A 25,295-nucleotide genomic window follows, 5' to 3' on the forward strand; every position below is an offset into this window, starting at 1 on the left:
TGACAAGATGCAGAGCAATGCGTCGTCCACAAAAGTGGTGACTGAGAGAGCCTACAGTTGGTTAGTCAACTCATGAACAGCTCTGGCCTCCCTCTTGCATCCTCAAGCTGAAGACATCCAGTGCAATTTGTAACATTGGTGCTCGTAATTTGCTGAAAGATCAAGCACTGCAACTGATCATGCGTGAAGACAAGGAGAATAAAGTAGAGTTGTTTGGTGCCCCAGATCAGCATCAAAAAGAAGGAAAGAGATCTAGCACAACATCTTGAAAGGGGTGGTGGAATAGCATTGAACTTCGATCGTTTTACCCTAAAAACAAAGTTTCATAATCGATCAGCTTGGTAGATCATACTGATATATACTGCAATGTATACGCACTGATGAAACTAAAAGGAGGAGAGCAGGATCAGGTGGAAGTTGAAAAATTATGTCACGTCAGTGTATTATGTCTTGATAGTGTATGTGCATCATTGACACTAAAAAAGACAGTTGATAGTGTATGTGCATCATTGCTGGGCACTTTGCATTTGCTCAAGAGATTTCTTTGATCGAAATGATTGAAGTCTGAAAAACTTCATTTGAAAAGATTGAGCTTATACAGAAGATGTGAAAAATATGATTAGCAAACTAATGCATACAGTCAGTGTCAGTGTATTTTATGGGTTTAGGGTTTACAGTGCATTGCTACATGCAAAACGTATTATTTTTTTTTAAAAAAATCTTTGGAAGTGCTCGTATAGCTTCTTCTGCTTTTATTTTTATTTTTAAAAGATGAAATTTAAAAAATTAAAAATATAAATATTTATTATTATATTTTAAGACTTAAATATGTTAGAGGTAAAGGGGAGCAATGGATCCTTTCCCCGGACCCCGCATGGCGGGAGCTTCGTGCATCGGGCTGCCCTTTTTACTTAAATAGGTTAGAGGTGAATGGTGTAAAAAAGTTAATGGTAAACATTTTTTCTTCTTCTAAATTTTAGAATTCTAATTTAAAATCTAATAATATGACAATTTAGACAAGAAAATGACCTTTTCTTATGAATGCTAAAAATGATATCATGACAGTTTATATTTTTAAGAAAATGACCATCAAGAATTCTTTCTCTTGATGGCCATATTTTATTGTATTTTGACATGATTGAAACATAAATATAATATAATTAATTTACCTCAAATTTACATGAAATAGTAATTTGACTGATGCACATTTAATACTTGCAATACCCATCTTGGTATAAGAAATGGATGACCTAGAAAGTTTATTAAGATGACGGTTCTTGTCTGAGGTCGCGATAAGACAACTATTGAGAAGGCAATGTTGTAGACTTTGATGACGAAGAGTCTATATCACTGATTAAGTCCTCGACATGAGTACTCTTGATCAGGATATCATTTACATAGACTTCAACGTTCTTGCCTGCCTGATGCTTGAATACTCGATCCATCAGACATTGATATGTTATCCCTGTATTCTTTAGCCCAAAGAGCATGATAGTATAGGAGAAAGTTCCATCAGAGATGACAAAACTGATTTTTTCTTGATCCTCTATTGCCAAGGGAATTTGGTGATAGCTTCGATAGACATCCAATATGTAGATGAGCTTGCATCCTGAGGTCGAGTCCACCAGTTGGTCGATGCAGGGTAGATGATAGCAGTCCTTCGGGCAAACTTTATTGAGGTCTCGGAAGTCCATGCAAAATCTCCATTTGCCTCCGAGCTTCGAGACAACAATCACGTTTGCTAGCCAAGTAGAGAAATGAACTTCCCGGATGTGGCCAGCTTCTAGTAGCTTGGTGACTTCGACTTTGATAATTTTATCTTTTTCAGGTCCCAAGTGCTACTTTTTCTATTGGACAGGTCGGGCCTCTGAATTGAGAGACAGTGAGAGACTGATTTATCCTAGCGATTCCACCTCATGTCTCATAAATCCAAATAGCATTGCGGAGATAGGTCGGAGCTTATGTCGATCTATCTACATCTGGTTAAAAGCAGTTTTGAAAAGTACATTCACCAAGCTCCTGAGTCGACAAAGACACTCGCAACATTGTAATTGACTATAATGATCCATATCACTAGTGCATCCTTATGGGGGGTAATGCCCCCCTCCAGATCTTGAATACCAAAATTGATAGAGGGGTTGGACTCTGCTCAAACTTTGGCGTTGATCTCATAGCTTTCGAGCTTTCGACCATGAGTCTTTCGAGCTCGATTGAAATCTCCATCAGTTGATCCTCCTGAGATCATATTGATGTCCCCGTGGCATGGGGGATCTCTTCTGGCGTCATCAATATCGATTGTCAGGCGGTGCTGAGCTGATTCTGGAGATCAGGACCTTCTTTGAGAAGGTGTGTCCCTTCACTGATGGGGTTGGCGATGTGGCGACACCCTTTGATTAGTGACTTGGGCTTCCAAGTTACCACTTTGAGGGTATCAAGTTGGTGACTGCTGAGTCGGTTTCATAGGTGACCTTCGAGTAGACAGACACTCCTTAGTTATTTGTCAGATTTTACGTGTATATTGTCGGTATTCATGAGTGAAGTGTCTGCGAGAGCGATGAAAAACATAATATCACTCCCCATTGTTTGGCCTATGATACGCCGGGTCGAGAGTTTGGGTATAGCTTCTTGTCATAGTTGGGGGCATACTGATGATGCAGAAACACCTTCTTATGTCAAATAGGCAGGGGAGGAACTTTCTACTCATGTTGATCAGGCACCACTGTCGATGCCAAGATTTCTTTCCTTTTGATAGTCTGAGTTTCTTCCACATTAATATATTTCTGAGCGCAACCCAAAAGGAGATTGAAAGACACCGGGGATCCATCACCAAGGATCGAAAGAGATCTTCGTCTTACAATCTTTGAGAGAAAATACTAATGAGCACATTCAAGATGCCCGAAGGCACATCCATGGACATTTTATTGAATCAACGGATGTAATTCCTCAAACTTTCCTTAACTATCTGTTTTCAGGGTGAACAGGTTGAGAGACGTCTTATGGTATCGTTTGCTGCTGACAAAGTATTGCAGGAAAACAACTGTGAAGTAAGTAAAGGTGTCGATTGATGAGGATGTTAATCAATCAAACCATCGACAAGCGGAGCCAGATAGAGTCGTTAGAAAGTTTGTGTAGTGATGCAACATAACATTCTTCTCCAACCAACCCAAGTGATCTTCAGGATCAGTTGATCCGTTATAATCCCCAAGTTGCATTACCTAAAAATTACCAGGTAATTCATCTCCTCAGGCAGGGCTATAGCTTTGTTTCACTGTTTAGCGAAGGTAACAAGAAGAGGTCCTATCAAACCAATGACACTCGATTAGAGAGAAGGGCCTCGGCTGAGTCGTTGAGTACTTTCAGAGTTAGATTCATATGAGGGAGTCTATGTAAAAGTTATTGCACTACTTGATCCACCAATGCTTGCCGATGGAATTAAAATATTTCCACAATAGTATGATATTGTTCACTTTGGGCCTAAACCCTCGTGGCTTTGTTCTTGGACTCTCCCCAAAAGATCTCATACCAATGGAGATACTTTCCATCCTTTAAACTCATGATCTTTTTCATGTGTTTTAGATGTGGGACTATGTTTGCACCCTTATAACCCAATAATCCTCCACTCAAACAAAGGACCACAGGCCCCCCTCAAACGTCATTTTTGATGTCTGAATCTTTGACCCACCAGGACTTTCTGCCCCTCGGTCCACCCGACCTATTAGGACTTCTTGCCCCTCGGTCTACCCGACCTACTAGGACGTTGAGTACTTTCAGAGTTAGGTTCATAGGAGGGAGTCTATGCAAAAGTTATTGCACTGCTTGATCCACCAATGCTTGAAAATCTTCTTGGGACATGGTGATAATCTCGCCGCGAAAAATATCTCTAGGGAACTATGGCCTCCAGCAGTTTTTCCTGGTTCCACCATCTCAACGTCTCAGTTCAGGCGATTTCCTACAAACAGTGTCAATTTGTTCCTGTCTGAGATCGCGATCTGATGAATCAGTAGAAGGCGACAGCTGAGGAGGTGATGTTGTAGACTCTGATGATGAAAAGCACTGAAATGTATGCAACACTCAAGCAGAGGTTAGAATGAGTGTCGAGGGGGCTCAACGTGAACACTCCGATGATCAAGTTAGCATAGGGGCTCTGGGAGAATAAAAGTAGTGGAAAATATGGAAGAAGAAAAAGATGAATGTGTTCTTACACATATCTCTCCCGGTTGAGCCTTTTCTAGGATTTATATAATTATAAAAAAGCATCTCCACGTCAACAATAATAGGAGACCAGATCTGACAACCGTTACCTCCTTCTCCACTCGATGGATGCCACATGTACGTGAGAGAGAATCTAGGGGACCAAGTTTGACAACTACATGATTGTTCCTCCATCTAACTGCTACGTTTGAGAATTTCGTAGTAGTTGTTAGTGGGCTACTCATAGGATGTAGGCTGAAGGAGTTTGAGGAGTCTGAACCCTTTAGAATCGGAATGACCGAGCTAATAGGGTCGAGGAGTCTAAGTCCTCGAGAATCGGGTGAACTGATATGATGGAGTCGAGGGGTTTGAGTCCTTGGGAGTCGGGGTGAACCAAGCTGATGGAGTCAAGGAGTTTGAGTCCTCGGGAGTTGGGTGGATCGAGCCGATGGAGTTGGAGGAGTCTGAGTCCTCTAGAGTCAGGTGGATCGAGTTGATGGAGTGGAGAAGTCTAAATCTTCTGAAATCGAGTGGCTCGAGCTAATGGAGTCAATTAATCTAAGTCTTCTGGAGTCGGGTGAACTGAGTTGATGAAGTCGAGAAGTCTAAGTCCTCTGGAATCCGGTGGATCGAACTTATGGAGTCGAGGAGTCTGAGTGCTCTAGAATCAGGTGGACCGAGCCAATAGAGTCGAAGAGTTTGAGTTCTCTAAAATCGGGTGGACTAAGCTGATGGAGTCGATGAGTCTAAATCTTCTGAAGTTAGGTGAACCGAGCCGATGGAGTCGAGTAGTCTAAGTCCTCTAGAATTGAGTAACCACTTTGACTTTCAGTTAGGCTTAAGGTTTAAGCTCCATCTAGGTTTGACTTTTAACCCCTACCTAAACTTGATTTTTGACTTGACTCCGTTACGTATATGTCCCTCTTTCTTTCTATCGTATAAGTGACATAAAGAATCATCCCAAATTTTCTCAATAGGAATTTTAGATTTTGAGATTTTTTTAAAAATTTTTTTTAATAATTTAGATGTTTAAATTTCATTGAATAATCTTGAAGATAAACCTTCTTCTCTTCTGATTCCGAGCACTTTCTCAAATCAAGACATCCATTTTTGTTGTATTCACACGTTCCAAAATGTGAAAACACAAGGAGATTTTGATGGCGATAACATGTTAGGTGAGGAGTCATTCGAGGAGAGGAGACAACTTAAAAAAAAAACATTATAGATGACATCGAATTTCCATCCATAATATTATATTTAGTTTATCTGTCCTTATGTCCTTATAATATTAATTTATATCATCTATAATATAATAATTTAGTAGTAGCACGTACGATACAATGGGAAAAATCAAAAGGATAATCTATTTTATATTTTTTTTATAAAAAACACACTATCTTCTATAATTACTCAACTATATTTTAATATTAATAATATTATTATTATTATTTTCTATTTAAAATTTTAATTGATTATAACTTTTACAAAATTATAAATTACATATATTATAATAATTATGATTTTATTATTATTATAATATAAATATTAAATAAATAAATCAAATTTATATTGGAGTAATGATTACTAATAATATAGTAATTATGATTAACCACTATAGTTTATCATGAAATATCTTTTTATACAAAATTAAAATTATATGATTTAAAAAAACATTTTTTATAACTTTTGTCCATATAATTTAATAACATATACAATATGATTGGATAATGCATATTTTTTTATTTTAAAATTCTTAAAATAAAACAATTAGTAATGAGTAGTATCATCTTTGGGATTCACAAAAGGAATCAGCACTCTTCCTACTCGTATTTAAATCTCTCTCGCCGCCAACTCCGTCCATCGTTTGAGCTTTGGTCATGACATGGCCGCCGTTCTTCTCCCTCGCTCTCTGGCCCTCCGCCCCAAACTGGCGGCGCTCTTCCTCCTCCTCCTCCTACTACTAACGGCCGGCGACGTCTCCTCGGCCCGTCCACACCCTGCCGAAGAAGATCTCCGTGCTCCGCCACTGACTGTGGCCGCCGAGGCTGACGCCTTCCACGTGTTCGTAAGGAAGCGCATCCCGCCGTCGGGGCCCAGCAACAAAGGGCACACAGAGCCGCGCCGCCATCTGCTGCGCCTGTGAAGAGCGAGCCCCGGCGCAACTGAAATAAGAAGCCTCCTCTTCCCGTGACCGGCGTTCTGTTTCTCTTCTGTCGATGTATAGATTGAGTTTTAAACAATCAATACATTCCTCTGCTGGCATTGCTTCGATCATGTCGTCGAGCAAGTAGTACCAGTGCTCTGTTTGAGAAAATTTGACTGTCAATTGTAATTCAGATCGACTATATGAAAGACAAAGTTATATCTTTGTTCCAATTATACTCCATAAAGATTCTCAAAACAGAGCTGAGTGAAGAAACTACGAACCTATTCTTGTTGCAGAGTCATAGTGTGCAGTACAGGCAGCATCCGACCACTGGTGGAACCTTCTTGCTCGATTCATTTACCTTCTTTTCTGATTTGGTTTGTCAAATCTAATAATCGCTTGTCGTCCGACATGGCGCCGTTTTTGTCCCCGAGTTGTGGCCTTCAATCATCAATGTCGGACGCCATTAACTGTCTTCCCTCAGATTCTTCATCCTGCCTTTCTTTCAAATAAAGTAAAATAAATTGATCTTTATGAGCCACGGGATGAGGAGGAGTTTGAAAGGGGGAGAGGAGTGGTCGGTGCTTTAGGCTGCAGCGTTAACGTGGTTTGGGTACTTGGCGTGGGCAGTGGCGGTCGAGTCATCGGGCGGGCGGTGGAGGATGGGATTTAATGCGATGTTCGGTGAGACAATTGGTCGAGCATGTGGCGGGCGATGCGGGCGGGTGGTGAGCTTGCTTGATGGAAGTGATCGAACATGGTGGAGAGTGGAGACGGGCGTCGTCGATGAGCACGTCGTGTTAGGGAAAGCGAGGGCAGCGTTAAGTCGATGGGGATTGTTCCGGCTAGATGTCGCAGACAGTCAAGCCACCAAGTCACCACCATTCAAGAATATGTCACCTCAATCTTTATTGATCTTGCCGGTGATAGAACCTGAGGAGAAAGAACTGAGCAAAGGGATTAACGAAGCATCAAGGATTTCCAACAGGTCACTTTAACATTCAAATCAACAAAGGAAAATGAAGAAAAAGAGAAAGCAATATACAAAGTTGAATGGAAATCAAAAGAGAGCTCTTTAATTTCTTCATACCTATGGAGGGTTTATATACTAACCAGAGGGAACATTTCTGTTGCCAAGGGGTCAAATTGTGATGGTATCTGAGGAGATAGATTATGCGAATTGCTGACAAGTGAGCATGTAATACAATATCTGGGGGACTGAGTCTGCCAATCTCGTAATCGTCCGACAACTCGATCGTGCGGATTGTTCTTGTCTATTAACTGTGAACAGAGGCAGCTGAGAAGGATCTAGGGACCAGGTCTGATAACCTAGTAACCGCCCTAATCCTTTAATAGAGTTTGCACACTTCGTTGTCCTTTAATGCTGGGGGTGGCCGAGAGAGACTGAGATTGAGTGGCCGAGCTGATCGAGGCTGAGCTAATAGAGGCCGAGAACGAGTGGCTGAGCTGATAGAGGTCGAGAATGAGTGGTCAAGCTGATCAAGGCTGAGCTGATAGAGGCCGAGAACGAGTGGCTGAGCTGATAGAGGCCGAGAATGAGTGGTCAAACTGATCAAGACTGAGTTGATAGAGGCCGAGAACGAGTGGCCGAGCTGATAGAGGTCGAGAATGAGTGGTCAAGCTGATCAAGGCCGAGAACGAGTGGGCGAGCTGATAGAGGCCGAGAACGAGTTGTCAATCGAGGTCGAGAATGAGGGGGCGAACTGATCGAGGCCAAGAACAAATGGCCGAGCTGATCGAGGCCGAGAACAAGTGACCGAGCTAATCGAGGCTGAGAACAAATGGCCGAGCTGATCGAGGACGAGAACGAGGTCGAGTGGTGGGGAAGATTGAATGTATAGCCGAGTTGATCAAACGCACAGTCAAGTATCCGAGACATATGAACATATGGCCGAGTGGCCGAGATGTATGGCCGAGTGGTCGGAACGACAAAGTTGCACTCATCGGGAACGTGGCGAAGTCGAACCATCTGAGAGTAAAGCTTAGTGACCGAGCTAGGTGAGGGCTCTTTGGGCTGGACCGAGTGAAGCTGGATTAAGTAACTAGGGTCGAGCCGAATGTTATTGCGATTTCAAATATGGTTTGACCCTTGACCTATTGACTCGTCAGGTCGGATTGATTATTACCCCACTTTGTCATGTCACACCAATAAAGATCCGGTATAAGCCTAAGGTCGCAACGGATAGACATCATGACCAGTAGTTGATTTTGCAAGAACCATGATGCTTCCACAATACCAAATAAAGTAGACAAACTTCTATGTCTACTTTCAAGCTTAAGTTTAAATAAACTTAAGTCAACTGGTTTTAATTTTAGATCTCAAACTTAACCTTAAGAAGTTTAATAAACTGAATTTATACAAAATAAAATTATAAGATTCAGGTTTAACTAATAATTATATACCATCATATTCCTAGAAGAGAAATCTATCGATACATACATGTTTGAGGGTGACCAAACAAATAAGAGAGGTCACCGATTGATCTATACATGTAATTAATTCTCAATCATCTCCTAAAATCTCTCAAACAAAACAGAATGATATCAAGAAGCAAGCAATGCAATAGAGCGCAGTGAATCTGCGCAGGCAAATTAATGGCCGATCCCCGGGCTGGGGACCGACCCCAGCAACCTCTCACCGTCCCCGTGGCGAGGACTGCCGGCTCCAGTACCCACTCCGTTGCCGCCTTCTCCAGGGGCAGATGGAGGAACGCTGGCCCTGGGGAGCATGGCCAGGACCAAAGCCAAGGTACTGCTCTTCCCCTGCGGCTCACTGAGTAGCTTTCTCGAATGCAAAGATGGGATGCAAGAGATGAAGACGAAGACGAGGAGGAGGACGCGAGTAGCGGACGCTTTTCTGGAGGAGTCCATGGCGGAGGAGAGGTGTTGGCGGTGCGTGTGGGGAAGCAGGGGAAGGAATTCGTCGGTGGACTTATAGAGCGGAAGGCGGCGGCCTCGATTACCTGCCGTTCTTCCTAGCCGACTGGTCTACAGCTAGCTAGCTGGCTATCGGCATTGCAACACATGCTCGTTTGAAAAATAAAAACAGAATCCACCGAAAGTCAAAGCCAGTGACGTTCTTGATTGACGATCGAAAATATTCTTGAATTTCCTCGCATCTTCGTGCGCTGCTTTGCGCTCGGTTTGTTCCAAGTCTTCGCCGGCCTGGGTCGCGAGGCGGCAGCTTGGAAGGAGACGCATGCAGTGGCGTCGGTTGCCGCTGCTTCGACGTCGCTAGCTAGATTTTGAGTGTACAGTTGCTCTGTCAGTCCAACTTCTAGTTTGACTCAACCTCTTTTGGTCTATCGATCCAATTGGCATATTCAACCTTTGAATAATGCGAAGTCACCAATCGTTGAACTACTAGTGATGTTGAGTTGTCCCGTACGTTTGAATTTACTCGATGAATAAATCAAAGAAAAGATCATTCACCTCTAAGGTTAATAGACCGAAACAATTATGGAACCAATAGTTCTTCATTTACCAATATCTCTATGGTATTTGTGCTCTTCTTTAGCTCTCCTATTCTTTGGTGTGTGTATAATTTTTTGATTTATTACTTCTTCATAGATAATGTAAGGTCACTGAGATAATAAATTTGACTTTTTACTGAAGTGTATATATATAAATTTAGAGTAGTTTAAAATCATATAATAATTTTCAACAAAACTATTATATGAATTTAAATGGCTCTAAATTCAAGAGTCTATGTATGAGTTCCTAACAATTTAGAATCATTTCAAATAAACTATTATATGGGTCTATATTGTTTTAAAATTAAAAAACAAACATTACACTGTATTATTCACTAGGCCCTTTAGAGTTGATGTATGCCTTTCTTTTTGATTTATGGGATTATGATCATGTAATAGTTATAAAATTATGACATGACTCTAAGCTACCCTAAATTCATAAATAATGTTTTTGAATCGAAAAGTTTCTTGTACCCTAGAAATGAACATTGTAAAGGGAATTCACTATATTCTTTGGAGTTGAGATCTATATATATATATTTTAAAAATTTATTTTAGAGCAATTTAAGGTCATGTCAACAAAACTATTATATATTCTCTAAAATAGAAACAAATATCACTAAGTCATGTAAAATATTTCCTTTTTCATATCAACCCAAACAATTATTAATATTTTTTAAAAATAAAATAAAATTGAAGAAGTGGGGTATTCTCTAAAATAGAAACAAATATCACTAAGTCATGTAAAGTATTTCCTTTTTCATATCAACCCAAACAATTATCAATATTTTTTTAAAATAAAATAAAATTGGAGAAGTGGGGTATCGATCCCCATACCTCTCGCATGCTAAGCGAGCGCTCTACCATCTGAGCTACATCCCCATATTTTTTTTTATAAAAAAATGAATATTAAGTTTTTTACATAAAAAAGGGTTCCTCTACGCATAGGACACCATAATATTGAACCAAATCATGAACGAAGAAAGACATGAGAGAAAAACATATTAGCTAGTGATTGTGAAGCCCTAATTCTTAACTGGAAAGGACACCAAACCCTAAATCCTACATCCCCATAAATTTAATTTTATTAATGATGTGAAGTCATCGATCGTTGAACTAGTATGCTCCCGTGCTTTTGGATTTACTCCATGAATAAATTAAAAAAAATATTCACCTTCAGAATTAATCGGACTGAAAGAATTATGGAACCAATATTTCTTAGTTCTTCATTTACCAATATCTCTATGGTATTTGCCCTATTCTCCAGCTCTCCTATTCTTTGGTGTGTGTTTATAGGAATTTAAGGCCATATAATAATTTTCAACAAAACTATATATATTATAGGAATTTAAATGGCTCTAAATTCAAAACAAATACTACCTCTAGAGTCTTTGTATGAGTTCCTAGCAATTTAGAATCATTTCAAATATATTGTTTTAAAATTAAAAAACAAAGATTACAATGTATTATTCACTAGGCCCTTTAGAGTTGATGTATGCCTTTCTTTTTCAATTTATAGTGGATTATGATCATGTAATAGTTATAAAACTATGACATGACTCTAAGCTACCCTAAATTCATAAATAATGTTTTTGAATCGAAAAGTTTAATGTACCCTAGAAATAAACATTGTAAAGGGAATTCACTATATTCTTTGGAGTTGAGATCCATATTTTTTTTAAAAAAAATTATTTTTGAGCAATTTAAGGTCATGTCAACAAAACTATTATATATTCTCTAAAATAGAAACAAATATCACTAAGTCATGTGAATTCTATGATTTTCTTTTTCATATCAACACAAACAATTATCAATATTTTTAGAAATAAAATAAAATAAAAATGGAGAAGTGGGGTATCGATCCCCATACCTCTCGCATGCTAAGCGAGCGCTCTACCATCTGAGCTACATCCCCATGAATTTAATTTTATTAATATTTTATTTTAATTTAAAACAATAAAATATGAAAGCAAAAAATGAAAATGCAATGTATAAATCACTCTACTTCTAATGAATTTTGATAAAACTATTGTTATATTGCTCTTAACTATTCTGAATTCATAATTAAACAATCATATAAATTTAAAAGACTCTTTGAACATGTAAAATTTACTATTTTGAGTTTAAGTAAGTCTGAGCCATATGACAATTTTGAAAATTAAATTTCACATAAGTCAAAGTTATATATAGTTAAAAATTTTCTTCCTACACTTATATCACAATTATAGAGTTCCACCTTAAATATAGATCAAAATTATTCTCTACATCATTATTTTTCTAGAACATAAATTCCTTCACCAAATCTACAACTTGCATTTGACCTAACACTTGAGGAAGATAATGTACTTGAACAAGTTTTTCTAGTAAATGTTAATCTTAGTAGTGGTGCAACCAAATGGATAGTGTGCAAGTGGAACTTTACAAATCAAATCAAAACAAATGATAGTCTTGGCAATAATGCAACATATCAACTTTGAGATTGACTAGGATATATAATCCTATCTTTCAAACACAATACCATTCCACTAAAGCTTCTTTCTAAAACCACTTGTGGGAATTAACATGATGTTTGTGATGAATTTAAAGCTATTAGCACTGACAAAATTAAAGGCATGTTATTAGATTTTTCATAATAATAAAGAGATCATATATATATTTGTAACTTGGGCAATATTGTGGCTTGTTCAAAATTGTTTTATGGTCCTAAAATGCTCTAAAATAATTAGAAAGAATGTAAATTTCAACTCCAAAGGGTCAAAGAACTTGAATTTAGAACCAAGTAATAATTTAGGATAAAATTACTCTAAATCCATAAATTTACTCGCTTATGAGTTCCTTAAACCCTCTAGGGTCTTGAGAATGTTTTTCAAAATTTATAAAGTATAAAAATGCTTTTAAATGAGCAATGTCTTCAAAATATATACATACAAGTGTAGAAAACAAAGGTAAAAATACTTTAAAAAGAATGATAGAGTAGATAATTGAAGAAAAGAAAAGAAAGAAATATGAAGTTGCATTGCTAGTTCATAGGAATTAAATGAGTTCTAGTAATATTAGAATGCCCCTTCATTGATCGTATAAGGCGTAAGCAAACAAGGATCTATTTGATTTTATTATTAATAATTATTATTATTTTGAATGAGTAATTGAGTGAACATAGGTTTAAGAGGGTTTAAAATGATATATTAAACATTTTATATATCAAAAAAAAAATATAAGGGCACCTTTTTATGATAGAATAAAATGGTGCATACTTTGATGATTTTTTTTAAAAAAGGAATCTCCTTTGAATTTTTGTCCAATAATAAACCCTCTAAATGTGAAAAGATGCTAAAATTTTCTCGGTGGATCAAATGATCATTCCTATTAAAGAGAAGGAGAAAAGCACAAGTGGGCCAAGCCCATTTTCAGGCCCACTCTAGCCCATAACTTGAAGCATTAACTTCGATCATACTAAATTTAAGTTTGACTTATGACCATGTATAAAAGTTATTTACTAATTAATATTTATAATTAGCAATATAAATCAAAAGATTGTTAGGAGATAGTAGCTTTCTGAAATAGCTTAACTCATTTTGACAATTTCACCTCAATTCATTAATTACATGAATTATAAAAATTTATGTATCCCTTGGTTAATGTACATGAAGTATTTACTATGATTCATATATTGACGTTTAATTTTTCAACTTCTAACACTTCCATCTAAACTTGAATCTTTCTAACTCCAAGTATGAACCTCAATCTCTAAAAATCATCAAACTTGAGTGGCTTTGTAAAAATATTAGCAACTTGATTAAGGTCTTCACATACTCTAGTTTAATTTTTTTTTCAATGCATTCTCGAATAAAATGATATTGTGTGTCAATGTGCCTGTTGTGTTCATGAACAATTTGAAAGTATCACAATAACTTATTTTTTTGAACTCTATGAAATTAAATTATATTATTTCTCAAAAAGAATATGAAATCAATTGTATTTTTTCTGTCATCAAGATCTCCCTCAAAATTGTTATCACAATAGCTCATTAAGTTGTAGTTATATATTAGAGGTTGAATAAAGAATGTCATAATCAAGTGTACTACCTTTAATATAACAAAGTATCTTCTTAGCTGCCAACATATGAGACTTAGTTGGATTCTCAATAAATCAACTCACAATTCTAATTATAAATAAAATATTAGATCTTGTACAAGTCAAGCATCTTAAGCCCTCAATAAGACTTTTGAATATAGTTAGATCAATTTTTTCTTCTCCTTTCTTCACTTTGGATAGTTGTGCTCCAAGTTGCATAGGGGTATTGATTGATTTGTAATTAAGCATGTTGAACTTTTTAAAGAACCTCTTTCTTATCTTTCTTTCAAATTAAAATGAAAGTTTTATCCTCCATTTGTTTTGCTTAGATTCCCAAGAAATAAGTCATGAGTCCAATGCCATTCATCTCAAATGCATGACACATAACCATCTTGAATTCTTTAAATATTTTTTGATTATTTGCTTAAAAATGAGATCATCCAAATCCATTCATCTCAAATTCATGACCCATAACCATCTTGAATTCTTCAAATATTTTTTGATTATTTTGTTAAAATGAGATCATCCATATAAATACAAACAAATAAGAAATTTTAATCTTCTTTTTTTCATATAGAGTGCATACTCGTGAGTGCATCTTAAAAAGTTTCTTATCTTCATGTCCTTTAACAACATATCCCATATGTTGCTCAATGTAAACATCCTTATTAAGATAACCATCAAGAAAGGAAAATTCAACATCCAACTAATAAATCTTCTAATGATTTGGATAATAAGAGATATCAACAAGTGAATTATCTCCATCGAGCAACTAAAACAAACACCTGATCATAATTAATTTTTTATTTTTACTTGTAGCCTTTAGCGATAAATCGTGCTTTATACCTTTCTATTTATCCATCGACATTCCTCTTTATCTTGTCTTTGGATGTCCATTGGCATTTTTATTTTGATAGTCTTTACCTTTCGATTATGCATATCTATCTAGGTATTTCTAACTTGTTCATCTTATTTAGGATGTAAACTATTGTCATTTATCCATAAGGAATTTAAAATTTATGCATATAAATTAGTATGACATATATCAAATGCATACTACTTTATTGGAAGGTGATGAGCTCTTGAATAACTTTTTAGGAAAAGATCGAACTGGAATTGTAGTAAAATGATTTATTTTGACAATTTCATATTACATGATTATATATGTTAATTACAAAATTTATGTATTCAAGTATAATTTTCTAACTTTTAACAAAGATCATACCAAGACAATCTGAAAAACACAGCTGCCATAACTGAATGTGAACGAAAGAAAAAGATAAAAGACAAGCATGAAGCAGATGATCTTCGTCTTTCTTCGCATGCCAAATGAAAGTGCCTCTCCAAGAAAAACTGAATCCAAAGTTGAGTTCACCTACCAACTGAATGTTTGACCTAAAAGCTAATGACATTAAGCACTGCGAACTAAAGCATATACAGACACCCACTGACTTTTTTTTTTCTCCAGTGTAGACGAACGATGGGCAGTCAAAAGAATACGCAGAGTTCGTGCCTTGGAGCCACTAGCGAGATTACTGCGTGAACAGCTCCCTGTAATTCAGTCAAACCAGAAGCACCGACCGATTAATTCAACGCTAGCTGCACCGTTAAAGAAACGGCGCACGTTGTCGGCGGGAGGATCCAATAGGGTCATGTGTAGGGATCTATATGCGCGAAAAACCGATTAAATCGCATATAACGCAGCGGAAAACAGGATCCCTCCAGAAGATCCATGCGAAAAACATACTCGTTTGACGATTCTACCTACTAGAATCGAGTTTACCTTCGATGCGTGCCCTTCGCAATCCCGACAGCAACTCTTTGCCTTCAAGGTCGTCGGATCTCAGCACGATCAGTGTGTTCGCGCCTCCACGGTATCCACACGAACACTGAGATGGAGAAGAACCAAACTGTGGTGCTAGCCACAAGAATAGGTTCGGCCAAAGTGGAAGAAGAGAAGAAGAGCAAGAGCAAGAGCATCCAACAACCCCTTCATCAAGAGTCTCTCACCCCTTTTTATATCCCACCATGAGATATGAAGGATGAAGGGTTTTCTTAACTTTTAGTGATCCACGAAATTAATACTTTATTAATTCTCATGCATCTCATGCATGAAGATCTTTCTCCTCTTTTAATGAAGATCATGCATCTCATGCATGATAATCTTTCTCTTCTTTTAAGGAAGATCATGCAGCCTTTTAATGATCATGCATCTCATGCATGATAACCTTTTTTAATCAAATTCGAATTTGGCTTGTGTGACTTGAGTCCAACTTGAGTCTCACACAATCTGAGTTGACTTGAGTTGAGTCCAACTCAATCTGAATTGACACTAAAGATTAATTCTAACACCATGCATGTTTTTGGAACGCTGCTGCTAGCTAGCTAGCTGCCTGCAGTTCAGGGCCGGAGTTAATGGCGGCAGCTAGAGCAGTTGCGATGGATGCATGCAAACGCTGAGCTCAACCGCAACATGGCGCCGCAATGAATACGCCCAATTATTAGGTGTAAAAACTAGCTAGGCGACGGCCGGCCATTCATTACTGATCACTTCGTCGTCTCTCCTCCATTAACTTCGATCGATCGAGTTTATTCACAGCACAGGCATCCCGTGCGATCGATCGATCGAGTAGGGTGGTAGCTGAGTCATTATTCCATCGTTCGTGCTGAGTTAACAATCTGGTAGAAGTTTTAATTTCATCCATTGGAAAAGATCAGAAAACGTGAACAGCGTACGTGAGTGGAAATGAGTGGGAGGGCTTGGTCAATTAGTAGTTTATTCCACAATTTGTTGGATGATGACAAATTAAGAGCAAGAAAAGAAAAGTTTGGTGTGGATTTGCAATCTGAACGCGTTTCTAAGATTGAGAATTTCTTGTAGATACCCGTTTATCTTGATTGGACAAATTTATATATTTTTTTCTCTTCAAGGGATTCTAGATCTTCTATGTTTTCAAGGAGATATGATGAAATCCAACAAGAAAAGACAATTTTGTTGGTTGGATTAATTGTAAAATTGGATATCATTTTAAAATAAACCTCACCTATTTCTTGGACACTAGATCTCAATGAGTCATGCTACTTTTAAAGAGTCAAGGAGTTTCAAAAATAATTTTATAAGTTTGAGTTTACTAAACTAATTAATCACATCAACTTTAACCCATGGAGAAGGTTTTTAATTTATCAAAGTTAATCCAACTCCGTCAAAATGGCTCTAACTTAATCAAATTTATTTTAATGTTATTATAATAATTTTAAATAAAATTACTATATGTTATAATAATATTTAAATTTAAGGTGTGAAAATATGTCCTTTTAATTATTTTTTCTTTTTTAATAGATGAATTAACGACTTAGTTTGAGGTAAGCAAAAATTTAATTAAACTGAATAAACTATCAAATTTAATTAAACTTAAAAATTCAAATTGATTATTTAAAAGTTTAATTTGATTATTTTTTCTAAAAAAATTAGTTAATTCGATGAATTCGATTCAGTTTCAATTTTAAAATTCCTTATTCGATTAAATTGAATAAATCAAATTATTCAAAATAAAAAAAATAATTTATAAATTTCTAAATTAGTAAACTTATAAATCCTTAATTAATTAATAATTTTTTTTAATATTTAAAAAATTCAATTATTTCAATTAATTCGATCGAAAACTGAATTAATTGATATTTGATCGGTTCGATTTATTTGATTTTTATTTAAAAATTCAGTCAATTTAATTAGTTAAAAAAAATTAATTCAATTTGATTTTTATTAATTTGGTTCAATTTTAATCAAATACTAGGGTTAAATTTAAAGGATATTAAGTGTTTTTTCAGTTGAATTTAGTGCCCTATAACAAAAATAAAAGATAAAACACCCTTAAAAAGATTAAAAAGTTGGTGATGAGATGTTGACGTCATCACAATGTGTACTCTTCTTCTTGTCTTATGGTTAGCCCCCTGCCTGTGTTTTCAAGTTTATCACCCTCCTTGAACATGGCAGATTGTTAATGTGAAGTAATTGCAGGTCGTTGGAACTTCCAAGTGGCTTTTAATGCTCTCTCGATATTGGTTCTCTCAAATAAATGACCTAGCTCACACCCCTCTACAGTTTGTGAGTTTTAAATTTATTTTCAAAACCAGAAAATGGTCAATTCAGGCCCATTAATGGAATTTAATACCAAAGAGAAGAAAATGACGATCATGGAGTCTTTAGACTGATAAGAGTTCCACAGCTGTGAGTTGCCAATAAATAGCAGCCTTGTGCTTGCAACTCGGAGTAGTTCTGACAACTCTCTTTCTTCTTCGCCTGAAGCTTTTGGTGAGAAGAAGAGACTGAGACAAAAACATGGCGAGGGAAGGGGAGAATGGTGCAAGGCAAGAGAGGCACATGGAAGAGGGAGGTGGCGTTAATGGGAGAGATGATAGTTCTCCTCCTGAGCACGGATATGGGAGCTCCCCTGACACTGACAGAGGCTGTGGCCTCTCCTTGTCTGTTCCCTTCTTGCAGAAGGTGATGCTTTCTCCATGCTTCTCCTCTCCTCTTCTCTTCTCTTAATTGCTGTTTGGGAAAAAGAAATCATGTTTTATTTCATCTTGAGCTACTATTGTTCTTGAGACAGGATCATGAGGGCACAAGAGGTGGAGAACAAGTTTGAAACAACTTGTTCCTCTTCTGTAACTTGTCTAAATCTTCTGTTTCTTTGCTTTGATTATCTTGTGTTTGACTAGTAAACGACTGAAGCATTGAAATGATACAAAAATCAAGAATTGGTTTTAGAGATAGATTGCATTTTTTTTTTTCAAAGTTGACTCTTGGTTGGTATTCAAGAGGATTGGCAGATTAAAACTTTCCCACTGTGGTCTCCCACATCAAGTAGAGGAGTGGAAGCAATTCTTACAAGAAACAGATGGCAAACTACTCCATCATTATTATATAAACTGTATAGTAATTAGCAGGACCACAATGATTAATACACTAAGATGACATTAAAAGCCTTGATTTTCCTTTTTTCCCAATGAAAATCACATTCCAGCTTCAAACACAGTTTCACTGCTTGAAGTATCAATTATGGACATTAACTCGGCTGGTGATCAAACTGTCATTATTGTTGTTGTAGAATGAGTTTTGGGATTATCAGAGGACTTGAATGGAAGAACCAAGTCTACTGACCTTCTTTGAAGTGAACAATGCATTTGAGCAACTCTAAACAAGTGTGTTTGTTTGTTTGGCAAAATTCTCATAGGTGATTGCTGAAATTTTCGGAACCTACTTCCTCATATTCGCGGGCTGTGCTTCGGTCACCGTTAACCTAAGCAAGGGAATGATCACCTTCCCTGGCATATGTGTTGTGTGGGGACTCGCCGTCATGGTCATGGTCTACTCCGTCGGTCACATCTCCGGCGCCCACCTGAATCCTGCCGTCACCATTGCCTTTGCCACATGCAGGAGGTTCCCATGGAAACAGGTCTCCTACTTCAACCATACCAGACATAGCAGGATATATCAATCCATCTTCATGTTCAAGTATCTTACTTTCTTCTATCATTGAATCAATTCAGGTGCCGGCTTATGTAGTTGCTCAGCTTCTGGGGGCAACTCTTGCAAGTGGAACGCTGCGTCTGATGTTCGGGGGGCGGCATGAACACTTCCCGGGGACGATACCGACGGGCTCCGACGTGCAGTCTCTTGTGCTTGAGTTCATCATCTCATTCTACCTGATGTTTGTCATCTCCGGAGTGGCAACTGACAACAGAGCAGTAAGTGTGATGCTTCAACTCTCGAGTCAAAATGATACAATTAAGTAACAGTATCATCGATCACTATCAGACAGCCAAAGTAGCTTTCATTACCATGTCATTTTGATTCGGTCAAATTATTGTTCTTAAATCATCATCTCTGGTGTTCAGATTGGAGAATTGGCAGGTCTTGCAGTTGGTGCTACAATCTTATTAAATGTTCTCATTGCCGGGTAAGTAACGTCTGTATGCATCAAGTTGTTAAAAAGATATGAAAATTTACAAAGTGTGGCTGGCTATCTTGTTCACAGTCCTATATCGGGGGCATCGATGAATCCGGCAAGGACCCTTGGGCCGGCGATCGTGGCAAACCGGTGGACGGGGATCTGGGTCTACATCGTCGGACCGGTTTGCGGAACTATAGCTGGGGCATGGGCATACAATCTCATCCGGTTCACCAACAAGCCCCTTCGCGAGATCACTCAGAGTGGGTCTTTCCTCAAGAGCAAAAGGAGCAACTCCACTTGATCCAACTTGCCAAGGGCAACATGAAAAACTAGTCTATCCCTGTGTGTTTCCTAGTGTCAAATAGAAATAAAGTATGAATAGAGTAATTAGTGAAGTATATTGATCCCTCTAAGTAACAATTCTCCTTGAGTTTTTGAGAATGAATGTGATTAAAATTAATTCTAATGCTTGCTTACACTCCTAATGAGTTCAGTGGAGAACTTTATTGTTAAACTTAAACAAAGGCATTAAACCTTTGCACTTAATCGACTCTTCAGTTAACTGTAATGCTTCAACTGACTGAACCAACCCTCTAGTCAATAGAATGCTAGTGGTGGTTGTTACAGGAACAACATACTAAAACATTTGCCTTAATTTGCTTTTCAAATGTAACATATGTGTTGAAGACTCCTGTCTCATGTATAACTCCCTGTTCATGGATGGATTAGGCAAGCACAATCTATCAAAATTCACTTCGGACAGTGGATGTTTTTTTCCGGGCATAGTTCGTCCTCGAGCCTCTAGCACAGGCGCGGGCAAGCCAATGAAGCTGTCCACAAAACCAAAACCAGAGATAGAGAGGCCTAATGCTCTTCTGCAACTTCAATTTCAAATATATATTGACTTCTGGGACCAGAAACATAGATGGGTAAGCTAAGAAACTGAATTATATAACTTCAGCAACGTGTCTTTTACATTATCAAGCCAGTTTCAAACTTATCTGCATTACCTCTGAGTCTCATTATCTTCGTTGTCGATGACGATGATGACTCTTAGCAGGCATTTGAGTGAAATAGGTAGGATCATGGGAAGTGGATATGTCGGGTACAAAAACAGCATCAGATACTGAATAATGTGGGATACTTTGCCAGCCGAGACCTGATGCGGTCGGCGGAGAAGGAATTTCGGGAACTCTCCATGGGATCTCAGGCACCAGTTGGCCTAAACATTCGCCGGCATCCACATCATCATCAGTGATGTGATGAAGTGATGACCCTTCAGAGCTTCCTATCTTTCCACTGTCAGCCTGTCAAACAAACAATGTTCATCAGCACATAAGAAAATGAAAATGCCTATCTCCTAGAGTACAAGAATGAGATCTGAAAACATTATTCTTTATGCGCCTTCGCAGGGCCTACCTTCGAAGAATATTGCTCAGTGAAACCAAAATTTTGGTTAAATTCAGAGAAGCCAAAGAACTCATCTAAAGGCCAATCCAATATGCTCCCAGCCATGTTAAATCCTGAGATTGGGGTTTTACTTGCCACTAAACCTCCATCCTCGTGCATTTGGCTGGATACAACTCCATTAGTGTCAAGGGACGACATGGGATTACTAATACTGGGCAGTTGTTTGGATTGTGGCTCTACAGATCTTCCTGAAACATGCAACTGTGAGCCAGCAAGAGGAGAAGCAGCTGGTTCAGTGTGGTCGAGGCCTACTCGCACCCCTGTCAGTAAGAATCTCTGGTGAGCAGAGACATATGGGTTTGCTGTGTGTACGGCAACATCACATTTCCTGCAAAGCAAGGCTCGGTCTTCCAAGCAAAAGAAGTAACCAGAAGCTTCCTGGAAAGACATAAGCTTAGTAAGAAGTGTTCAGGGTTCAAAGAGAAAAACAAGAATGAATACAGAAAGAGAACATATAAAGAAAGCAATAACTAAACACATTGACATTCAACGTGAAACAATTTTCCGTTCAGGCGAAGCGGGAGTGACAAGGTTAATCTTCTCCCAATAATATGTGAATTTGAACTCCTACCTATGACAGAAAGTAGTACTCCAGATCTAGATCACTTAGTACCCAAAACTTTAAAACTAAATGATGCCCACTATTTTTTCCCCCTCCCCTAAAAATATTCCATGTTTCTCGCAAACGGAAATATGGAATACATTTAAGGGAGAATTGGGACTTGCCAACTTCAACTCTAGCTATTACTACTCTCCATAGTAACACAGTTACAAAATTGAGCATCAATAGAAATTTTTAAGTTTTTTAAAAACTCTATGTTTTTAATTTTTAAGAGTTACTAAAAGTTTATTATATTTTTTAGAGATAAATTAGACCATTTTAAAAGTGTGTTATAATTTTAGAGATAAGTTAGGCCTTCTAAAAACAACTTGATCTTATTTTGAGTTTGAGATCTGTAGAAGGAATTAGAATCTCATGTAATATTCATCTTTTAGTTACTAATATTTTCCTCTAGAAGAGTTTGAGTTCTTATCATGGTGTGTTTTTTAATCCTGCATCATGTGATCAGTTTGAGTTCCCTTATTTTAGGGGGAAAATATCGGGCTTCCAATCAAAACATATTCTGCACTTACAAAGAATATTTTGTTGCACTTCTTCCCATCATCTAATCACTGCATCTAATATGACTTTCTCCATTTTTCAGACTTCAAAAGAGAAAAACAACATAGAATTAAGCTTCAATATTATATAAAACTCAACCTTACATTTCATTTCTATACAACTTATCATAGGGTTCTCTTCTAAGGATCACTAAAAAAACCTTAACAGATTGAAGATTCTCTAAATGGTTCTGAGTAATATGTGTAATTAATAATTTTTTTTAGAAAGATATATATTGGAAGCTTTTGAACCTCCATCTCACAATCTTTTTTGACGAACACAGGCCTTGAATAAAGAACTTGACAACAACTTCATAACACCTTTATCAATTGCCCTAGTTGGCACCTTCATGTAGACAATAGATTGATTCCAAGGGAAACCATTTTATTTGGCATCTTGATAAAATTATAATTTTAAAATATATATGCAGGCAATATGTGGGTGAAACAACACAGTTCATATGCGGTAAGTAGTTAAATACGTGATCTATATATATATATTTTTGATAAAACAAATGTAAGGATAAAAAATTACTACCTATCTCAGGATACATTAAGTTAATAAACTTAACCAATCAATGTAGAAAAATAAATATATCATTAAACATGTATGTGATCACCTTCAGATATCCTTAATTAAATAAATATTTGTACATGAAGCAAAGCAACTCATAAGGGTTAAGACTCACGGTAGTGTGCACATAGATGAGGTTGAAGTCTTGAAGATGTCTCTCTTGTCATCCTATAGGAAAAGAATGTACCTTTTCCAGCCTACTTTTACAACCTAGTATTTGCATTAAGCTTGTGTGATACATGAGGAATGTTCCTTACTTGCAATGAAGGAAGATCAAGAGTTTTAGAGAATGACTTTTAAGTTATGATCTGATTAGATGGAAGATATAAGGCAGACGAAGGAAAGACTCATAAAGTTACATATTTGTAGCTCCATCATTTATGTACTTATCATTTTACCTCTGCTCTCACATAGCTTCCATCCAAGTGAGCGAACCCCTAATAGAGGTCAAGGGTATCAGTGAACCACCCTCAATTTACCTAGAGGAGCACAACACATCTAGAAACAAATGGTGCTTTTTCCACTAAGCTGATTAAGTTCAACTGGATAGCATAAGGCAACTAACAGAGTTCTGCAAGTGGCTCATAATAGGCATATTCACATGATAGCAAGGTTACAAAGAAGCCTACATTGTTTTGAGTGATTCATGGTAAGCAAATCCACATGATAGCAAGATTATAGAAAGGCATGTCTCATCACAATACATCCCAAGGATAAATGATATTAGGATAAAATTCATTTAAATATAAATGAAAATATAGTAGAGGATCCAATCCAATGATGTAGGAAGATCCATATAACCGATCCCACTTGATAGGATCAGGGCTTTGGTTGTTATTGCTGTTGTATGTAGAATGTTCATGTGGCATAATGCATCCAAAGACACAAAATGAGCACTTTCAAATTTGTCAATTAAAGAGGATAGATCTAGGGGATATTCCTCCACGAATGAGTAGGCATCATCAATCGAATTAGTTGTATACGGAATCAAGAACATGGATTAGATGACTTAAGCATGTGCAGTGGTGGAGCAGGCTAAGAGGAGTAGAACAGCTCTGAAGTATTGCCTTTGAAGTTCAACCGGATACTTGCAAAATTTTCAGCAGAAAAGTGGGAATTTAGCTCCAGTAGTTTAACCTAAAGGCTCGAGCTACATACCAACCAAGCGCAAGAATGGCCGAGAGACAGAAATATCTATAAATCAGCAGAAGGTAGGGTACCTGGCAGATGTCGCACTTGGGAACGCCGCGGGAGGAAGAGGCGCCGCCTCCGCCGGCCCCATCGGAGAGCAGCGGCACCCTCTGGTGCTTGCCCGCGAGCTTGTTGGCCGCGTGCACCCTCTCATCGCAGGCCCAGCAGAGCGCCGCCTCATCCGCGCAGCAGAGCACCGCCGCCTCCGCCGCCCCGCACGCATTACACTGGATCTTCATTCCTCCCCTCCCCCCGATCAATCCACCGAACCTTCGCGATCCCTCGAGAGACTTCAGACAACAAAGACGAGCAAAGATTAGGGATTTCTACAGAAGCTGTCGCGCTGGCGCTGCAACCTCGGCGACTACAAATATCTGCCTGGGGAAACGTTCCATTGCCCCTCGACACAGAAACCCTAATCCCGCTCTGCGAATTCCCATTGGCGGAGAAGGCGATAAGGTCGAGACGCCACCGACTTCCAGGTCGACCCGCGGAGGAGCCGAAGCGGCGACCGCGTCGTCACGGTTGACGTGGCCGGTGGCCTGGATCCGACAGCGACGTAGAGAGAGGATCTCGTGCAACATGGAGCATCGCGTCCCATGCCCGATCCAGCCGTCCACGGTCGACGCCGACACGGATCCGCGGAAGCATCCTCGGAGCGAACGGGAAGGCGGCGCCGAGGGCTACGTGGACGACGGAGGACCCACCGTCCGCGATCGGACGGCCGAGATGGTCGGGAGCTAAATCTTTGTCTCAGCGAAAGATCTGGAGCCTGCCCCATCTACGTGGAACGGAATCTGGCCTCACGTTAATAAAGTCGTTAGATTGCGCTTAAAGTACGCGTTAGATTCTTTTAGGATTTAGGTTGTGATATTTGTTCCACCGGCCACGGGAGCTGAATCTTGCTGGGGGAGAGTTTAATGCGATAAAAAACCGACTGAAGGCGACTCGTGTGTCTCTTTCTTTTTTTTTTCCTTTTTCTTTTATTTTTCGGCGTCGAATCGATCGATCAGATATTTTACAGGAGATATGCATGG

At 38.1% G+C, this 25,295-nt stretch overlaps 2 protein-coding genes and 2 non-coding genes across 5 annotated transcripts; 1 reads left to right on the top strand and 3 right to left on the bottom strand.

Annotated features, from left to right (window-relative positions):
* Positions 1 to 10,640: 10,640 nt before the first annotated feature.
* TRNAA-AGC (transfer RNA alanine (anticodon AGC)) lies at positions 10,641 to 10,713 on the bottom strand. Its single transcript has one exon. It is a non-coding gene; the product is annotated as a tRNA-Ala (tRNA).
* A 960-nt stretch (positions 10,714 to 11,673) lies between these two features.
* Positions 11,674 to 11,746, bottom strand: TRNAA-AGC (transfer RNA alanine (anticodon AGC)). Its single transcript has one exon. It is a non-coding gene; the product is annotated as a tRNA-Ala (tRNA).
* A 6,411-nt stretch (positions 11,747 to 18,157) lies between these two features.
* Positions 18,158 to 20,260, top strand: LOC141844963 (aquaporin NIP1-1-like). Its single transcript, XM_074732952.1, has 5 exons — positions 18,158 to 18,409; positions 19,143 to 19,364; positions 19,459 to 19,656; positions 19,807 to 19,868; positions 19,947 to 20,260. Exons 1-5 carry the CDS (start codon positions 18,245 to 18,247, stop codon positions 20,161 to 20,163), a joined length of 864 nt encoding a protein of 287 aa, XP_074589053.1. The 5' UTR covers positions 18,158 to 18,244; the 3' UTR covers positions 20,164 to 20,260.
* A 155-nt stretch (positions 20,261 to 20,415) lies between these two features.
* LOC141844961 (B-box zinc finger protein 22-like) lies at positions 20,416 to 24,728 on the bottom strand. 2 transcript variants are annotated; one of them, XM_074732951.1, is made up of 4 exons: positions 24,288 to 24,728; positions 21,282 to 21,710; positions 20,873 to 21,169; positions 20,416 to 20,692 (listed from the first exon to the last, which is right to left on the bottom strand). In XM_074732951.1, the coding sequence occupies exons 1-3, from the start codon at positions 24,495 to 24,497 to the stop codon at positions 20,885 to 20,887; spliced, it is 924 nt and encodes a 307-aa protein (XP_074589052.1). In that variant the 5' UTR covers positions 24,498 to 24,728; the 3' UTR covers positions 20,416 to 20,692; positions 20,873 to 20,884. The 2 variants fall into 2 exon arrangements, with proteins under 2 accessions (XP_074589052.1, XP_074589051.1); XM_074732950.1 differs by having other exon boundaries at positions 20,416 to 20,769; positions 24,288 to 24,727.
* Between the last annotated feature and the right edge of the window lie 567 nt (positions 24,729 to 25,295).

Source organism: Curcuma longa, chromosome 14 (assembly GCF_044706935.1).
Source record: "Curcuma longa cultivar G26 ecotype Majalengka, Jawa Barat chromosome 14, ITB_CL_G26_1.1, whole genome shotgun sequence".
NCBI lineage: Eukaryota > Viridiplantae > Streptophyta > Magnoliopsida > Zingiberales > Zingiberaceae > Curcuma > Curcuma longa.